The sequence below is a fragment of the Carettochelys insculpta genome, chromosome 9, assembly GCF_033958435.1.
Source record: "Carettochelys insculpta isolate YL-2023 chromosome 9, ASM3395843v1, whole genome shotgun sequence".
Taxonomy (NCBI): Eukaryota; Metazoa; Chordata; order Testudines; family Carettochelyidae; genus Carettochelys; species Carettochelys insculpta.
This window is the reverse complement of record NC_134145.1, coordinates 60,142,448-60,158,404: the sequence shown is the minus strand read 5'-3', so window position 1 is coordinate 60,158,404 and position 15,957 is coordinate 60,142,448. Positions and strand designations below refer to the sequence as shown.

The 15,957-nt window shown below is 58.5% G+C and overlaps 1 protein-coding gene across 1 annotated transcript in view; it reads right to left on the bottom strand.

The window, feature by feature from the left end:
- Window positions 1-10,456, bottom strand: part of PAPPA2 (pappalysin 2) — a 152,846-nt gene extending 142,390 nt beyond the window's left edge. The window contains exons 1-2 of the mRNA XM_075003321.1: window positions 9,916-10,456; window positions 672-1,734 (exon numbers count right to left, since the gene is read on the bottom strand). Coding sequence (XP_074859422.1) covers window positions 672-1,734; window positions 9,916-10,456 — 1,604 coding nt within the window. The remainder of the gene's footprint in view (window positions 1-671; window positions 1,735-9,915) is intronic.
- Between the last annotated feature and the right edge of the window lie 5,501 nt (window positions 10,457-15,957).

Here is a 15,957-nt window from a genome sequence, read left to right as displayed (position 1 = left end):
CCCCACTGCCGGCAGCCTGTGTCACTATTGGTGGTGCACTTCCGCACGTGCCTTGGTGCACATCCAATTTATTCCACACAGGGAAGGAAAAAATCAGAGGAACGCAACCCCCTACACACTGTCCAGTTCCCTGCCCTGGCAGACGGCCCAGGCACCATCTAAACCCTCCCTGACAGGCGTGTGTCTAACCTGCTCTTCAAAATCTCTAACGAGGGAGATTCCACAACCTCCCTAGGCAACTTATCCCAGCGTTTAACCCCCCGAGCAGCGACGAAGTCTTTCCTGATGTTCGAAGGAGGAGCTGCAACTCCTCAGGACTTTAAAGCTCTGTACAGATGCCAGGAATCATGTGACTAAATCCCATAACCTGGAAAGAGCTGGGGTGGTCCCCCTGGAACGCCCAGTCCCCTGGCTAGAGGGATGAGCAAATCCAACTCCTATGGCTCTCTGGGGGCGGCAGGGGGACTGTAGCCTGCAAACTGTAGCAGGTGACACCTCTCATGCACCTCCCAGCGCTGAGTGCAATGGTGGAGCTGCAGGTCAGGGCTCCGGTGCACTTGAAGCGAGCATGGACCAGGAGTCCCGGGGAGCCCAGCACGGAACGAGCAGGGGGATTGCCTTACCTGTGCTCAGCAGAACTGCACAGGAGCCTACGCCGCCCCCTTGCCTACCTGTGGGGCGAGTCAGGGTCGAAGCAGGTCCTCCGGACGTCGGCCACCTGGGGGTCGCAGCAGTCACCGTCGTCGAAGTCATCCAGCACGTTGTTGCACTCCGGGTGGCAGACGCCGTCCCGCCTCTTCCAGGAGTAGCAGCGCCCCTGAAGCTGGCAGTCTCCCCCGTCGTAGCCGGTCAGCGGGTGCTCGCACTCGGGGTCGCAGTGGTCGTTGCCGACCTTGCTGGGCTCGCAGTTGACCAGGACAGCACGGTGGCGCAGGGAGGAGTTGTAGACCTCATGCAGGCTCAGCTGCCAGCTGATGTTGTAGCGGGCGAAGGCCTCGTTCAGAGCCTGGTGCTGCCGGGCCACCTGCTCCTGGCTGACGGTGGGGTGAAGCCCCCGGTCGTCGTAGAGGTTGACCACCCGGTAGCGCACCACCTTCTCGCTGCGCAGCGGCCAGTGCCGGTTGTAGGAGGAGATGAGCTCCACGTTGTCACAGGTCATCTGCCCGCAGGCTGGAGGTGCCAGCGGAGACAGCAGCTCAGGCTCCGGCAGGGGGAGGCTCTCCAGCAGTGGGTATCCCCCGTCCTTGAACGCCACCCACAGCTCCTCCAGGCGGACAAAGCCAGCCCCGAGCACCAGAGTGGCCTCCCCACCTTCGCCCGTCCGTAGGAAGCCCCGCTGCAGCCGGGCCTGGGGCAGCGCTGCGTCCCACAGCGCCAGAGCCGCCAAGCTCCCGCGGAAGTTGTGCCCGTCCTCTGAGCTGTCCCCTCCCACGATCAGGCTGCGGCAGGAGGCCATGAAGGGGCTGTGCAAGGGGCCCGCCTGCCCGCCACTGCTGCCCGCCCGCACCCCGTCCAGGTAGAGCGCCATGCGCCGCCCGTCGTAGCTGGCGGCCACGTGCGTCCAGGTGCCGAGCTGATAGCGGCGGTAGCCGAACACCACGGTGGCGCTCTGCGTCCGGTCCGTGCGGAGCGAGAAGAAGAAGCGGGCGTCATTCTTCCCTCGGCGTTGCCACGTACGAATGCCCAGAGCCCAGCCCTTGTCGCTGGCCGCGTGGGAGCAGTTGTCGAACACACCTGCAGGGGGCGGAAGGACAAAGCAGAGCAGAGACTTGTGAAACGGAGCCCTCGGCAAGCGGGACGGGGCAGGCGCGTTCATGGCTAAGGCGGGCTCCTTCCCGAGGCCGACCCAGGCTTTCCCCCCTCCCTGGCCACCCGGGCACGACCCCTGGCTGCAGAGTGCACTTCCAAGGGCCACGCGTGATGGTCTGCACAGGGGGCAGAGTGCAAGCCCTGCCCCTGGCGCTGTCACAGAGCCGCTGGCGGGAATGTCACACCGCTAGGGCCGTGTCATGGTGCCTGGGGGTCCCCCGCCCTGCACCCGTCCTCAGTCAGATGTGGCTTTCACTCAGCAGGGAGAACGGACGGTTATTAGGTGACGGGGACACAGCGTAGAACAGGCTCATCAGCACAGAAACCAGAAGCTGTCAGTACGATCCATCCTGGGAAGAGGGGCCCCAGAGGGGGTCCCCGAGCCAGCCCCTGGCCCCCCTTCCTCCCTTTCCAGCCAGACCAGATGGCCCCACTCAACAGCCCAGTTCCAATTCAAACCAGTCAGGCCCCTCCTGTGTCCTGTTTCCCAGGGAAGAAGGCGTCACCTGGTTGCCTAGGTTACAAAGAACAGGGAGGGCCATTGCCTATGGGGGAGAAGTCGTCACCTAAACACTCCACACCCACTATGCACTGGTGCTGTGCCTGGGGAAACTGAGGCACCCCCTCGAGTTACTACAGGACACGCATCCTAACCAGGGGAATGAAGTCCTCACACCTTGCCCCCACTTCCTCATAGGCTGCAGCTTGCAAGGGTGGAGCACCATGGGCCAAAATCACGCCCCCCTGCAGAGCCTGCCTGGCCAGCCCATGAAGACACTGCCCTAAGGGCCATTCGCTGACGCTCAGCGCTGCCACTGGGCTCTGGGAACCTCCATCAGCGGGGCGGCTAGAGAACCTCCCTGTGGGGGAACCCTCTGGCACTCGCTGGCCGGAGCGGTGGCTCTCGTAGGCCAGCAGACGCTCAGTCCAACCCGACGGCCAGGCATGGTGTCGCCCGTCTCTGCCCCGAGGCCCTGCCACTGGGCCCTCTACGGTTTTCCATCCCTGGGCAGAACACATTTTATGGGTGCTAAGAAGTGCACCCCCATAGGGACACCTGCTGCCGGCTCTCAGTGCTGAGCTAGTCAGCTGGGCGGCCCCTGAATCTCTCCTGGGCAGCCACCCAGGTCCTGAGCTTACAGGGAACCCTGCCTGTCCTCGCTCACCTTCTCCCCCAAAGCCAGCCGGGAACAGGGGCTGGGGCTACAGAGGGGGGGCTGGATTTGGGGCAGCTGGGGCCGAGCTCCTCTGGCCATGGTGGGGAGCACAGGGCTCCGGCAGGGAAAGGAAGCAGGAGGGATGGAACCGGGAGACCCGCCTCCCTGGACAAGTGGCTCACACCCCACTCCCGTTCCCGAGCCCTTCACCACCCCAGCAAGCACTGCTGCCTCTGGGTTGGAGGAGGTATTTAAGGCAACGAGTCGGTGAGAAGAACGGCAGCAGCAGCAGTAACTCAAACCACATGTCCTCTGTTTTTCTGCGGGGGGAAGGGGCAGGGAGAGGGAATCTTGGCCGGCGAAAACACCAGCGTAAGTGAACCTGATCTGAGGCGGGAGAAAGGCCGGCGGGTGCTGCTCCACTGGGGGCCAGCCCTGTCTGCAGAAGCCATTAGCAGGTGGAGGGGCGGCACGGGGCTGGGAGAAGAGGCCGGAGAAGGGAGGGAGGCAGGGAAGCGTGAGAGGCCAAAGAGCGAGGCTGAAGCAAACGAGGTGTTTGGGAGCCTGGCTCTGGCCAGCTCTCCTCTGGGACGGGATTAGAGGCTGCGCTTTTCATCTGCAGGCCAAAGCTTTTAAGGATTAGAACACGGCAACCCCCAGCAAAACAGCCTCCTCCAGGAACTCTTTCCCTAACAGCTTCTAGATGGATTTATAGCTCCCCCTGAAGCTCTACTCTCCTTCTCAGTCGTGCGCTCAGCCTGGTGGGGCAAGGGGCAGGTGGAGGGGAAGGATGGAGGCTCATTTTCCCTCCCCCTACCTAGGACAGCACAGACAAGTGTGGTCCCAGCTGCCTGTGCATGGCGCCAGGACAGCCCAGCCCAGCCAAGGGACAATGGGGCCAGCAGGGCTGGGGAGCCTCCTAATCTCACATTTTCCGCAGCAGAATTCATTTCCAGTGGGTTTACACAAGTGAGGGGGTTGACTTTAGGTCCCTCTGAATGACCCTCACATGCACTTTGGGGGGGGTAGGTTTTAAAAGTGCCTAAGTGACTGAGGCTTTTGCTGCCATTGAGAATTAGGCTCCTAAGGACGGTCGTCCCTTTTGGAATTGGGTTCCTAAGTCACTCAGGGCCAGATTTTTAAAGGCAAGTAGGCGCCGCGTGAAATTTTCAAACGCCTCTGGCCTCCTGACACTGGCAGAAATCAGTAGATGTCTGCAAAAACTCAAGCTATGAGCCTAAATCCCTTCAGATGGCCAGCCTTTCAGCCCTTTGGAAACGTGACACTCATGAGCTAAACTGGGGCAGCTTTCTCCTGCAGATAGGGGAGTCAGTCCATATTTGAGGAGGTTTAGCCAAATCCCTGCAAAGCCCTGCGTGGACATGTTTGGTTCTGTACTAACCAGGCCAATGTCAGTACAGATTAAACCATTTCCTAGTCTGTCTAACAGGTGGGTTTACATCCCTCCCCAACCCAGGCGTATGACAGCATTAACTGACTTGAGCCATACTGTCATTAGCTTGGCCTACACAACCCTCAGTGTGTCTGCATGCCCCTTTTGCACCGGTTTAACCAAATCTATTTAAAAATCGCCCCTTGGATTGAAGCCACTTTAGCAGGTAGACAAGTTTGGCAGAGAGCTTCCAAAGTGGCTATGGCCTCGGAGGGCTTCAAGGTTTTGGGCAAGCCCCTTGGAACATGTGGTCCCATTTTGAGGGTCGCTAACTGGGCCCCTAGAACCTGGTTCCTTGCCCAAGCCCTGCAGCGCTTGCCAGAAAAATGGCATTCAAATTGCCCTGAACGCCCAGCAAAGAAAACATCCGCTGAGCCCCCGACCCCTGTCTGGGAATGATGAGAGATTACGCTTCAACACATCTCCTTCCTGATTGTCAGAGCCCCTGGCCCTCCCGTTTACCACTGCTAGATGTGGTGGTTCCCACGCAGAGATGGCCGACCCCACTAAGAGCACCTGCCGTACGTTATACGATGCACGTCTCTCTCCCACGCCGCTCTTCCTCACTCACAACTCCAAAGTGCCCTTCGCTCAAACGCCACTTCTGAGTTTGTCCTCAGATCACACCTGAGGCTCTCCTTTTCCCGTTATCCTCTCACAACACACCTTCTGCTCCTAGGCTGTAGAGCGGCTCCCTACTGGCAAAGGTCTTGCCCTGGTTTAACTCCTATCAGTTTGGCAATAGAGCCAGGACTGGTCTGCACGAGGAAACTAGGTCGGTATAACTTCTGGAGTAACCCAGTTAAACCAAGCCAACCCCAGGTGTAGCCACCACTAGACGGACAAGACAATTCTCCTGTTGACCCAGCGGCAGCCTCTCTGGAATGTGGATTCCCTACGCCAGCTGGTGGAAGAGCTTTCATGAACGAGCTGCAGCTGATGTAGAGCTGCCGTGATGGTTTGTGTTTGGACGAACCTTGATTTAAACTAATGTAAACCTCTGTGCTGCTATTCGCTTGAATCTATTTCCCTTTTCCTTGTCGTTTACATTTAATTAACTGTAATTTGTAGGTGCTGCCCAAATCAATCCAAGCCAGGTTGAAACTGATTTAAGAGCGTCCACACACAAGAGTGCATGGGTTCAGCTAAATTGGTTTGTAGACCCCACCTGAGACTTACAAACAGCATTCCCTGTGAGCTGAGGAGAGACTCAGGGGCCGCCCACCCGATTAGCAGAGCCCCCTCAGCCGACAGCCTGTGTTTCTATAGGTGGTGCACATCTGTACATGCCTCAGTGCACATAAAATTTATTCTGCCCGGGATGGAAAAAAAGCTAGAAGGAACACCGCTTACAATCCAAACCATGTTTTTCTATACACAGAGCAATGCCTGTTCTTTGCACAGCATCCGTTCCCGTCCTGTCTTTCTGTCCTCTGTCCCACCTGGCCATCACCGCAGTAGCTAGGAATTATGTACACAAACAAAGGAGCAGCGGGGCCTGGAAAGCAAACCCTTAGTACCGTCACACTTTTCCTCTGGCTTATGTTCCCCAGGGAAATCACAGCTGGGCATGGTGGGGTCATCTTTATTTCAGGGAGGCCTGTGCAGAGTGGTGTGGAGGAGGAGGAGGAGGAGCTATTCATCCTGACCCTTTGGAAGGCATCCAAGGAAAACAGGCAGAACCAGGTTAACGTGACTCCACATTCCCATCAAGTCTCATAAACAAGCCAGCCCTGCGGTCAGCTGCGCCAAAGGCAGCTCATAGATCACATGGACGACGTCAGCGTGGCTGGGTTCTTGCCTGTGCAGGTCACCCCCGCCGTGCTAAACCCAGGCATTCCGCCACGGCGCTTTAAGCCTGACCTATAATACCTCAGGATTATCCAGCTCGTGCAGCGCTGCCCTTATGCAGGGACCTTCCGGGATTGCGGCAAAGGCAGGGCCAAGCTCTGGAGGAACAGCGACCCAAGTTTGGGAGGTGATGACATGGAGAATTACAGCTTAGAAAACAATCCCCAGCAGCTGCCTGTTGGGATGTTTTCCAGAACCGATTCAGTAAGAGAGGGCGGGAAAGGGGAACAGAACAGAAGGTGCTATTTGCAGAGCTGACAGCCCAGGCTAAGAGCAGACACATGGCCCAGCGGGAACAGGGGTTAGGATGAGACAAGTGTACCCAGCTATTCCACAGCACAAGGTGACGAGGTGAAGCAGCGATGCCTTGGGCAGGCAGGAAAAGAGAGCCCAGCCAAGAGAGCAGGGTGCTGGGGACACTGCAAAGACAGGCTAATTAATTAATTAAGAGCAATAATGGAGAGAGATCCAGGAAGTGGGGAGAGAGACCCAGGCTGCAGCTTCAGCTCTCAGAGGAGGGTCCTCTCAACTGGAGGGAGGCCGGAATGCCTAACACAGCAGGAGTAGGCAGAAAACTGCATCTGCTCCTGACAGGTGTCTACAGTTGGGAGGCAGTGAGAGAGCAGCAGGGCCTGGTGGAGGTGCTGGGCTTGCATGGAAGGACAAGGCACTGGAATTCAACCGTGAGGATGAAATCTTTCCCGGCTGTAGAGGTTAGAATGTAGCAGGCCCATGAGCTCAGGGAGGGCAGCTGGGTTCATGGGGGCAGTGGGGAATCAACAAGCTGGCACCAGCATCCTGAAACCAGAGCAGAACAGCAAGTGAGAGCCGGCGGGACCTTCTACACCCATCTTTGCTGGCGGTGAGTATGGATTTGGGCCGCCCCTTGGTGAGGGTCCAGCAACTGACTCCCTCCCTGGCCACGAGTGAGTGGTGTCAGCCTGGGACTGAGACGAAGGGGTGTAGGAGTACTGGAACAGGGACCTGCCAGGTGCAAGGACGTGGTCAGAGGAGGGCTTAGACGGTGGAAGGAGGCAGAGGAGAAGTTTGCAGGGGCCACCGGCGGGGTTTGATGTATGCCATGGGAGCAGCAGGAGGGTGAGGTGGGATGTGAAGGAGAATGCGGACAGAAGGAAAACATTCATCTCTGGGTCTCAGCATGCTCCATGAGGGGGCGGAGCCTTATCCTCCCCCTGTGGCAGAGAGCACCCAGCTACTTCAAAATAGCCCATCTGGACATCTAGCGCTGCTTCGCACCAGTGCCATTGGGCACCAAGACACTTATTTCAAAAGAGGCGCTATTCTCCTGCACGGAGGGTTACCGAGTTTGAAGCAGCGCACCTGCCATTTCGAATTTATGTCAAATTAGCGCGTGTGTAGCCTAGATGCTAGAAAAGTTATTTCCAAAGAACAGCCCTTGTTGCAAAATAACTGTAGTGGGGACGTAGCCTAGCTGTGGTGCAAAAATAAAGGCCTTGATGTCTCTGAGGTGGGTGGGTCCCCCCAGGGTGCGTGGGTGGGTGAGTCCCCCCCCGAGGAATCTTTACTTCTCAGGTCCCCCCAGTCACATCTCTCAGGCTGGTGAGCAAGGCCAGGCCTAGAGGGAAGACTGAGCCCTGCACAGGTGCAAGCAGGAGAGCTCACCCTGGCTGGAGACCAGCCGTAATCCCAGCCAGAATGGTCTGGCTACCTTCGTGCGCAGCAAGAGTGCCACCCTGTGGCCAGCAGGCACGTATTTCCTGCAGCCGGATCTCCCAGGGGGTTTGCCTGACAAAGACCAGGAGGAACTTGGCCGCTACATCCTGCTGAAGGGAACCACACCAAGGAGCCCTGCCAAGTGAGGCTGGAAAGTGACCAAGTAGCAGTGGCTAACTCAAGTGGGAGAAATGGGAACCCCCCCTCCCCAGAACAGGTACTGAGAGGGTTAAAGGAGCCTTGTGAACCGAAGTTACAGCCCCGTCCACGCCACCCAAGAAGCCTTTCCATTGCTCTTTGTCTCGCCCAAACCCAAATGATGAAAGGAACCACAGAAACTAGATAATAACTTGTCTGTGGTCCAGATTTGGGTCTCAACTTCCCCAGAACTCGGTGGCGTTTGGGGCAAGAGGGAGGTTGTTTCAGACACATCTCTAAAGACGGCACACGGGTATTTCACTCCATCAAACCCAGTGACTGGGTTCGATTAACCAGAGGTGCCACCCGCCACAGCCCAGACACAAAACAGCAGCACAGAGAGGTGGAAATTAGGTGAGATTCATTTCCTAGCAATATGTTTTCTTCCTCTTCACATGCTCCAAAAGGGCACCCATTTTTTTTTCCAGTAATAACAAGAGTTATAAGGCCAGAGGAGAGCACAAGAGAGGTCAACTTGGTCTGGATTTAACAGAGACAATTGGACCAGTTTGATGCCAATGACGATGGATCCCACCCTTCACCCAAAACTGCTCAGCTGCTCAGAAGAACCCGTCAGTCCCAGTTTGGTTAACTGTTTGATTAACTTCCACTTCTCTGAGCCTCCCATCTGCTTTCCACTTTCCAAAGCACCAGGAAAAAGGTCAGTCTTACACGCACTGTGCGTCTGGGCTGACCGGATGTGAGAATCTACCCAAATCTCCCAAGAGACATTGAGATTTCTCAACGAACGTTGCAGACTCAAGAGGTTGCCCAGTTCCTGCAAGGGCCAGAGACATGTCCAACCCTTTTGGAACTGCATTTGAACTCCAAACCATTTAGGGTTACCTGCCATTTAAAATTAGGGACAGGTCTCAGGTATCTGAGGGGCATCTCAGCTCCGCATGTTCTCAGTGGCTCCTTGATGGGAAAGATTAATAACTTCGTTCCCTTTTTCAAGGTAGCATAGTGTCCAGCTGGTATCCGCCAGGTGTTTATCCCTCCTCTGATCAGTCCCAGATGGTGTTCTCTATGGACTACCAGTGCCGGGGCACTTAAACAATTTTCGGATCTGTCTTCCCCCATCAGGGGCTCCTCCAGGAAAGCTGCCAGACCACACAGAGTTACCATCTGGAGCTAAAGCTCTGAGTTGGCAAAGGTGAGGCCCAGCCTCCCCCAGGCTTACGCCAGCGCAAAACAGTAAAGCGCTCGCCACTCAGAAGGTTCCACAGCCGCTTGGCGCAGGGGGTGGACCAATGGGGACTCGGTCTGTACTCTGCACCGTTTGCTTCAGGGGTTCTGCTGGAGAGTCCTGGCCAGGCTCAGGCTGAGTGGGTCACGTTTGTGGCCTGCATGGCAACCGGGGGCCTCTTTGCCAGCTACGTCTAGCACCGGCTGTGTGGTCTGGAGGCACAAGGCCATTTGTGGCTGGCCGGGTGGGGGGAAAGGTCACCAAGGGGCAGCCTGGGGCAGGTGAAGAGACGTCTTTGTTCACCTCGGGGTCCCACCACTCCGGGCCCGGTGCTGTGACTGGACCTAGCTTGAGTCTGGACATCTGGCCCCCTCTCTGCTCCCAGGCACCAGGGCTCAGAGCCACCAGCCTGGGTCTAGCCCACCCTAGCTTTGTGCGGCTCTGCCTGAGCCTGGCACTGGGCCCCCCTCCCTTCCTGGGGCCGCATCTCCCCGCGCCCTCTCTTGGGGGCTGGCACACGCCCGGCCGCCCACCTCCCCCTGCCCACACGCCCGCAGGGTTACCTGCGATGATGGCCGGGTTGCTTTGTCCTCCCTCGGGCTTCACCCAGACCTCCATGGTGAACTGCCCCCTGGGCACCTCGGGCAGCACCTCGGGCCGCACCAGCAGCTGCTCGCGGCTCCCGGAGAAGTAGAGGGCGGAGAGGCCGCCGGGAGGCGGGGAGCTGGGCCCTGCCCAGCCCGAACCGCAGCGCCGTCGGGGCCGGGCCCTCGGCCGAGCGCGCTGGTGCCCGCTCTCAGCCGCTCCCCGCGGCAGCTCCGCGCTCCGGGCGGGTCGGAGCCGCTCCCCCGCCGGCCCCTCGCCGGGGCTCCGCAGCCCGGCCGCCGCGGCCGGGGCTCCGGCGCTGGGCGCGCCCCTGGCGGGGGAAAGCGCCCGGGGGCGGCGCTGCGGGCTGGCCCTGGCGCGGCGCAGCTTGAGCCCCTGCCAGCATCTTTCCCCCTCCAGGGAGCGCCGGCCCGGCTCCCGCCCGAGCGCCCCGCCGGGCTCGGGCAGCGCAGCGCCGAGCACGCAGGTCGCCAGCAGCAGCGGCGCGGCCAGCAGCATGCTAGGCCCGGCTGGGGGCGGGCTGGCGCGGCTCACACCTGCCGCGGGGCTCCGAGCCCCTCGCTCAGCCGCTCATGGTCCCCGGCTGCGCGCCCGCCCTGGCGGCGCTTTGGGGAGCCCGGCCAGGCGCCTCGCCCGCGCCCCCGGGCACCTGCGGGCGAGCGGCGCGTGCCGGCCCCCTTCGTCCGCCGCTTGCAGCCGGCCGGGCCGGTGGGGGGGCGGCTCCCCTCGCTCGCTGCCCCGGGGGCAGGTGCTGCCCGCGGCCGGGCTCCGCGCGGCTCCGGCGAGGGACGGGAGCGGAGGCACCGCTCGGGCAGCCCGGCTCTGCCCCGCGCCTCCGCCGCTCTGCGCGCCGAGGATGCTGCGGAGCGATGCCCGAGCCAACCTCCTCCCCCGCCCGCCCCTTCTGCGCCGCTTCACCCCCTCGCCAGGGCAGGGCCCCCTGCGGCCGATCGATCCCCGCCCCGGGGGAGACGCCCTGCGCGCCCCGGCGCTCCAGACACTCCCAGCGCAGCCGCGGGGGCGCACGGGCTGGGGAGCCGGTGCCCGAGCGCCGCGGCTCCGGGCTGCCCGGAGGTGGCTGCGCCCAGGGGCGAAGGCGGCGGCCCGGCTCGGGGCAGGGGGGAAGCGGGGAAGGAGCCTGTGGCCGGGCGCTGGGTCCCAGGCGGCGCCTCCTCGCGTCACCTGTTCCCGCGGGGCGGCTCCGGGGCGCTGGCCGGGGGAGCCCCCACCCCTCGGCCCAGCCAAGGGGTCTCCCCGGGAGGGAGGGCCCCGCCCCGCCCCGCTGCTGGTGGCCAGCCCCGAGCGGCCGGGCGCAGGCGGGGAGGGAGACACTCACCACACCCGGCCGGGCTCGGGGGCAGGGGGCTGGAGAGGGGCCCGGCCGGCGGGCGGAGGAGAGACCCAGGTGCGCGCCGCCTCCTTCGCTGGCCGGCCGGAGGCGGGCGCCGGGCTGGCCCCGGGGGAAGCGGGAGCTGGCAGTGCCGGTGAGGAGGGAGCCCGGCTCCTCCTGCCCCCCCGCAGCTCCCCCCCACCCCCCCGCTGCCCGCTCCCCTGCCAGAGGCAGCCCGCAAAGTTGTGTGGGTGTGGGTGTAGGTGTGTCGGTGTGGGTGTGTGTGTAGGGATGTAGATGTGTGGGTGTGTAGGTGTGGGGGGATGAGGGGTGTAGGTATGGTGGTGCGTGTGTGTGTGGGTATGTGGGTGTGTGTAGGTGTTGGGGTGTGTAGCTGTTGGGGTGTGTGGGGATGTGTAGGTCTGTGGGGATGTGTGTGGGGTGTGTAGGTGTGTGGGGGGTGTGGGCATGTTGGCGTGTGTGGGGGTGTATAGATGAGTGTAGGTGTGTGGGGGTGTGTAGGTGTGGGGGTGTACAGATGTATGTGTAGGTGTGGGGGTGCATAGGTGTGTGTGTGTGTATATATGTGTAGGTGTGGGGGTGTACAGGTGTGTGGGGGTGTGGGGGTGTATAGTTGTGTGTGGGGTGTATATGTGTATAGGTGTGGGGGTGTGGGGGGTGTATATGGGTGTAGGTGTGGGGGTGTATAGGTGTGTGCGGGGGGGTGTGGGGTGTATAGGTGTGTGTGTAGGTGTGGGGTGTATGTGTGTGTAGATATGGGGGTTTATAGGTGTGTGTGTAGGTGTGGGAGTGTATATGTGTGTAGGCGTGGGGGTGTATAGTTGTGTGTGGGGTGTATGTGTGTATAGGTGTGGAGGTATATAGGTGTGTGTGTAGGGGCATGTATATGTGTGTAGGTGTGGGGTGTGTAGGTGTGTGGAGGCGTGTATATGTGTGAGGGTGTGGGGGTGTATAGGTGTGTGGGGGTGTATATGTGTGTAGGTGTGGGGGTGTATAGGGGTGTGTGTAGGTGTGGGGGTGTATATATGTGTGTGTGGGGGGTGGGGGGTGTATATGTGTGTAGGTGTGGGGGTTTATAGGTGTGTGTGTAGGTGTGGGGGTGTATAGGTGTGTAGGTGTGGGTGTGTATAGGTGTGTGTGTGTAGGTGTGGGGGTGTATAGGTGTGTGGGGGTGTATATGTGTGTAGGTGTGGAGGGTGTATAGGGGTGTGCGTAGGTGGGGGTGTATATGTGTGTAGGTGTGGGGGTGTATAGGTGTGGGGGGGTGTGGGGGTGTATATGTGTGTAGGTGTGGGGTGTATAGGTGTGTGTGTAGGTGTGGGGGTGTATAGTTGTGTGGGGGTGTATATGTGTGTAGGTGTGGGGGTGTATAGGTGTGTGTGTAGGTGTGGGGGTGTATAGGTGTGTGGGGGCATGTATATGTGTGTAAGTGTGCGGGTGTATAGGTGTGTGGGGGTGTGTATAGGTGCGGGGGTGTATAGTTGTGTGGGGGTGTATATGTGTGTAGGTGTGGGGGTGTATAGGTGTGGGGGATGCGGGGGGCATTGCTTAAATCGGCCCGTGGCTGTTTTCCTCCTTGTGCAAGCTGGGTGGTGACATCAGAGCTGTGCCCGCCCCGCCCCACCCCTCCAGCCCACCCCTCACCTTGGGCTGGGGCCGAGCAGCCCACCCCGCCCCCCCGCCGCCACGCTCGGGTCAGTTTCAGAGGGTGAAATTGGCTCAGGCCGCCCCGCGACTCCTGCAGCGACCTGAGCGCCCGAGACACGCGTGGAGCCGAGATGTGCATGGGTGGCCCCGGGGCGGGGGAACCACAGCCATAGACTCCCCACCCCAACAACCAATGAACGATTTCCTCCCGCACCACGGCGCGTGGGGCGGAGAGACTCGCCCCCTGAGAGACCCACACCAGCCCCGACCCGCCGCCGGAGGGAAAGACACAGAAGATGCCCGGACCCACCCCCAACTCTTCAGAACAGCCCCGCTCCCACCCACGGGCGCCCGGCTCTCCAGGGGGCTGCGCGCTGTTCCCCTCCTCCCCCTTCAGGCCTCTGTGACCATCCACCCGGGCAGCCAACAAAACCCGGGAGGCCCCTATCAGGGTCCCGGCTTCTGAACCAGCACAGCGGGAGGAGGTGGAGTTCAGGGTGCACGAAAGGAGTTGGACCATCTTCCAGACCAAACGCTTTACCCAGGAAAGCTCCTGACCTCGTAAATAACATTGTTAGGCTGGGAGGTGCTCCAGGCCGGCTCCTGGTGTTTTGTGAAGCTGCAGAGTAACACAGCCACCCCTCTGAGACTCAAGCAGGGGGCGACTGCTAGAAAGGCAGCACTTTTTGCCTCGGAGGACTGCTTAAGAAGTGGCTGGCCAGCAGATAAATGCATAAGGGGAAGCATCAGCAGCCAGAGAGGACACACTCATGGGCATAGCAAACAAGGGCAGGTGGAGTATTCAGACAGAAAATTAACAAGGTGGCTCAGAATCTGGGAAACAAGAAGGGATCTGGGCACCTACAAACCAGATAGATTAGTGGAGAAAGAGAGAGATTTTCCAGTCATCAGGCAAATACAAAATCTTGCAAATCTCCTTGTGAGAGCTTTCAGCTAGTGCAAACTATATAATGTTACCTGCTTGGCTTTTGCTTTAGCATTATACTTTGTGTCTGCCAAATGAGCTGCCTGCAGTATGCACAAGACGGGTGCGAGCAGTTATTGTCTAACGGGTGTGCAGTTTGTATCCACTTAGTTCAATCCTAGAGGTAGTGGAGCCCCACACATGCAAAGCCCCCTTAGCTTAGATCGGTGGCAGTGGGACGATTAATTATTATTCACCATTGTGCCTCACAAAACCCTACAGATTATCCCGCCACCTGGATTTCCGAGTCCAGGGAAGCTGAGAGACCCTTAAAATGGTGGTTTCTGATCGCTGAGATTCTGAATCAAAACTGGACTCCTTAGAGACAGTTTACCTGGGACTAATCCAGAGATTGTAGCCATAAATGACAGCAAAACAAAGGAGCCAGTTAGAGGATTTGGAGTTGCCTTAGCCACCTACTTGGAAAAATTTATACCTACACCGACTGGTTTATTTATACCTGGCCCTGCAGATTTCCAAGACCAGCATCTGATGAAGTGAGTCTGTGCTCATGAAAGCTCATGCTCAAAACTTTTCTGTTAGTCTATAAAGTGCCACAGGACCCTTCGTTGCTGTTACAGATCCAGACTAACACGGCTACCCCGCCGATACTTGACCACTTGGAAATATGACACCTGGACAGAAATGTTTCTGCAGTGCCATTTATTGGGAGCATACTCAGCCAGCATTGGCTGGAAGCAGAAAAATCTCATGCAGGGTCTCCTTTCCTGGGGAGAGATGGATTTATTGGCCCCCTGTCTTGCCTTTGTTGCGTACACTGAACAGAGAGTGATTTCTCCATCTTTTTGCACAGTGCCTTAGCACAAAACTAATGGCGGTTGTGTGTGTGTGTGTGTGCGTGTGTGTGCGCGCGCGCACGCCAGAACATGGCAGAGTTAATACAATCGTAGTTGAACGAAAAAGCATTTGGTTTTACACGGACATTCACACCATCATTTCCAGATATTATCAAGTGCCTGACAAAGCAGCGAGTAGACAGCAGGGCACAAATCCAGTCAATCCGGTCCTCGTACAAGCCTCCCTGAATGCAACTGACCTCAGTAAAGGTGGCTTGGTCGGCCACGCAGCTGCTGTTGTGTGTCCAGCAACAGCTTGCACACAGCTACGGAACAGGACAGCATGCTGAGCTGTCAGGAAAGCAATGGACTTCAATGGCAGCAAGAGAGGTTTAAGTTGGACATGAGGAAAAACTTCCTAACTGTCAGGCTGGTTAAACACTGGAGTAAGTTGCCCAGGGAGGATGTGGAATCTCCATGATTGGAGATATTTAAGAGCAGGTTAGATAGACCTCCACTGGGGATGGTCTAGCCAGTGCTTGGTCCTGCCATGAGAGCGGGGGACTGGACTTGATGACCTCTTGAGGTCCATTCCACTTTCAGTGTTCTAGGATTCTCTGATTATCCTCTGCAGATTTTAGCCGGTGCCATGGAGTTTTTCACTTTCAACTCCAGAGGTAGGCACAAGAGATGGTGGCTTAATGGCTCGACCCAATGAGGACTCCACCCCTCAGCTCTCCAGCACCAAAATACCCCATAATGCGTGGGTATAAGGCTGAGGCCAAGCCCTGGGCAGCCTTGAACCCAACAGCCTGGATCTGGAACACAGAAATGAAACAACCTCAGCTGAACCCAACAAACATTATATATCAACATGTGCTACTCTTGGGCGCTCTCCACCAACACCACCAACAAAGAGTAAGTCCGGGCTGAAATCATGACCCAGGCTCCTGGGCCCTATTCTTCAGGTGAAAAGATCTGAGTAACTCCCACTGGCGGCAGCAGAACAGCAGATGTCAGGAGTCCTCCAATCTGTAGAAGATCCCCAGGTGAGAAATGCTGTGGTAGTGAGTGTCAAGTATTACGAAAACCTGCCTGAAAAGAAATTCATAAACAAGAAGTGCAGCCAGTTTTCACTGGCATTTGAATGGTTTGACATGGTCTGGAGTTCAGAGGCAGGTAGCAACCGTACTCAGGAATGACTAAGGTGTGATGAATG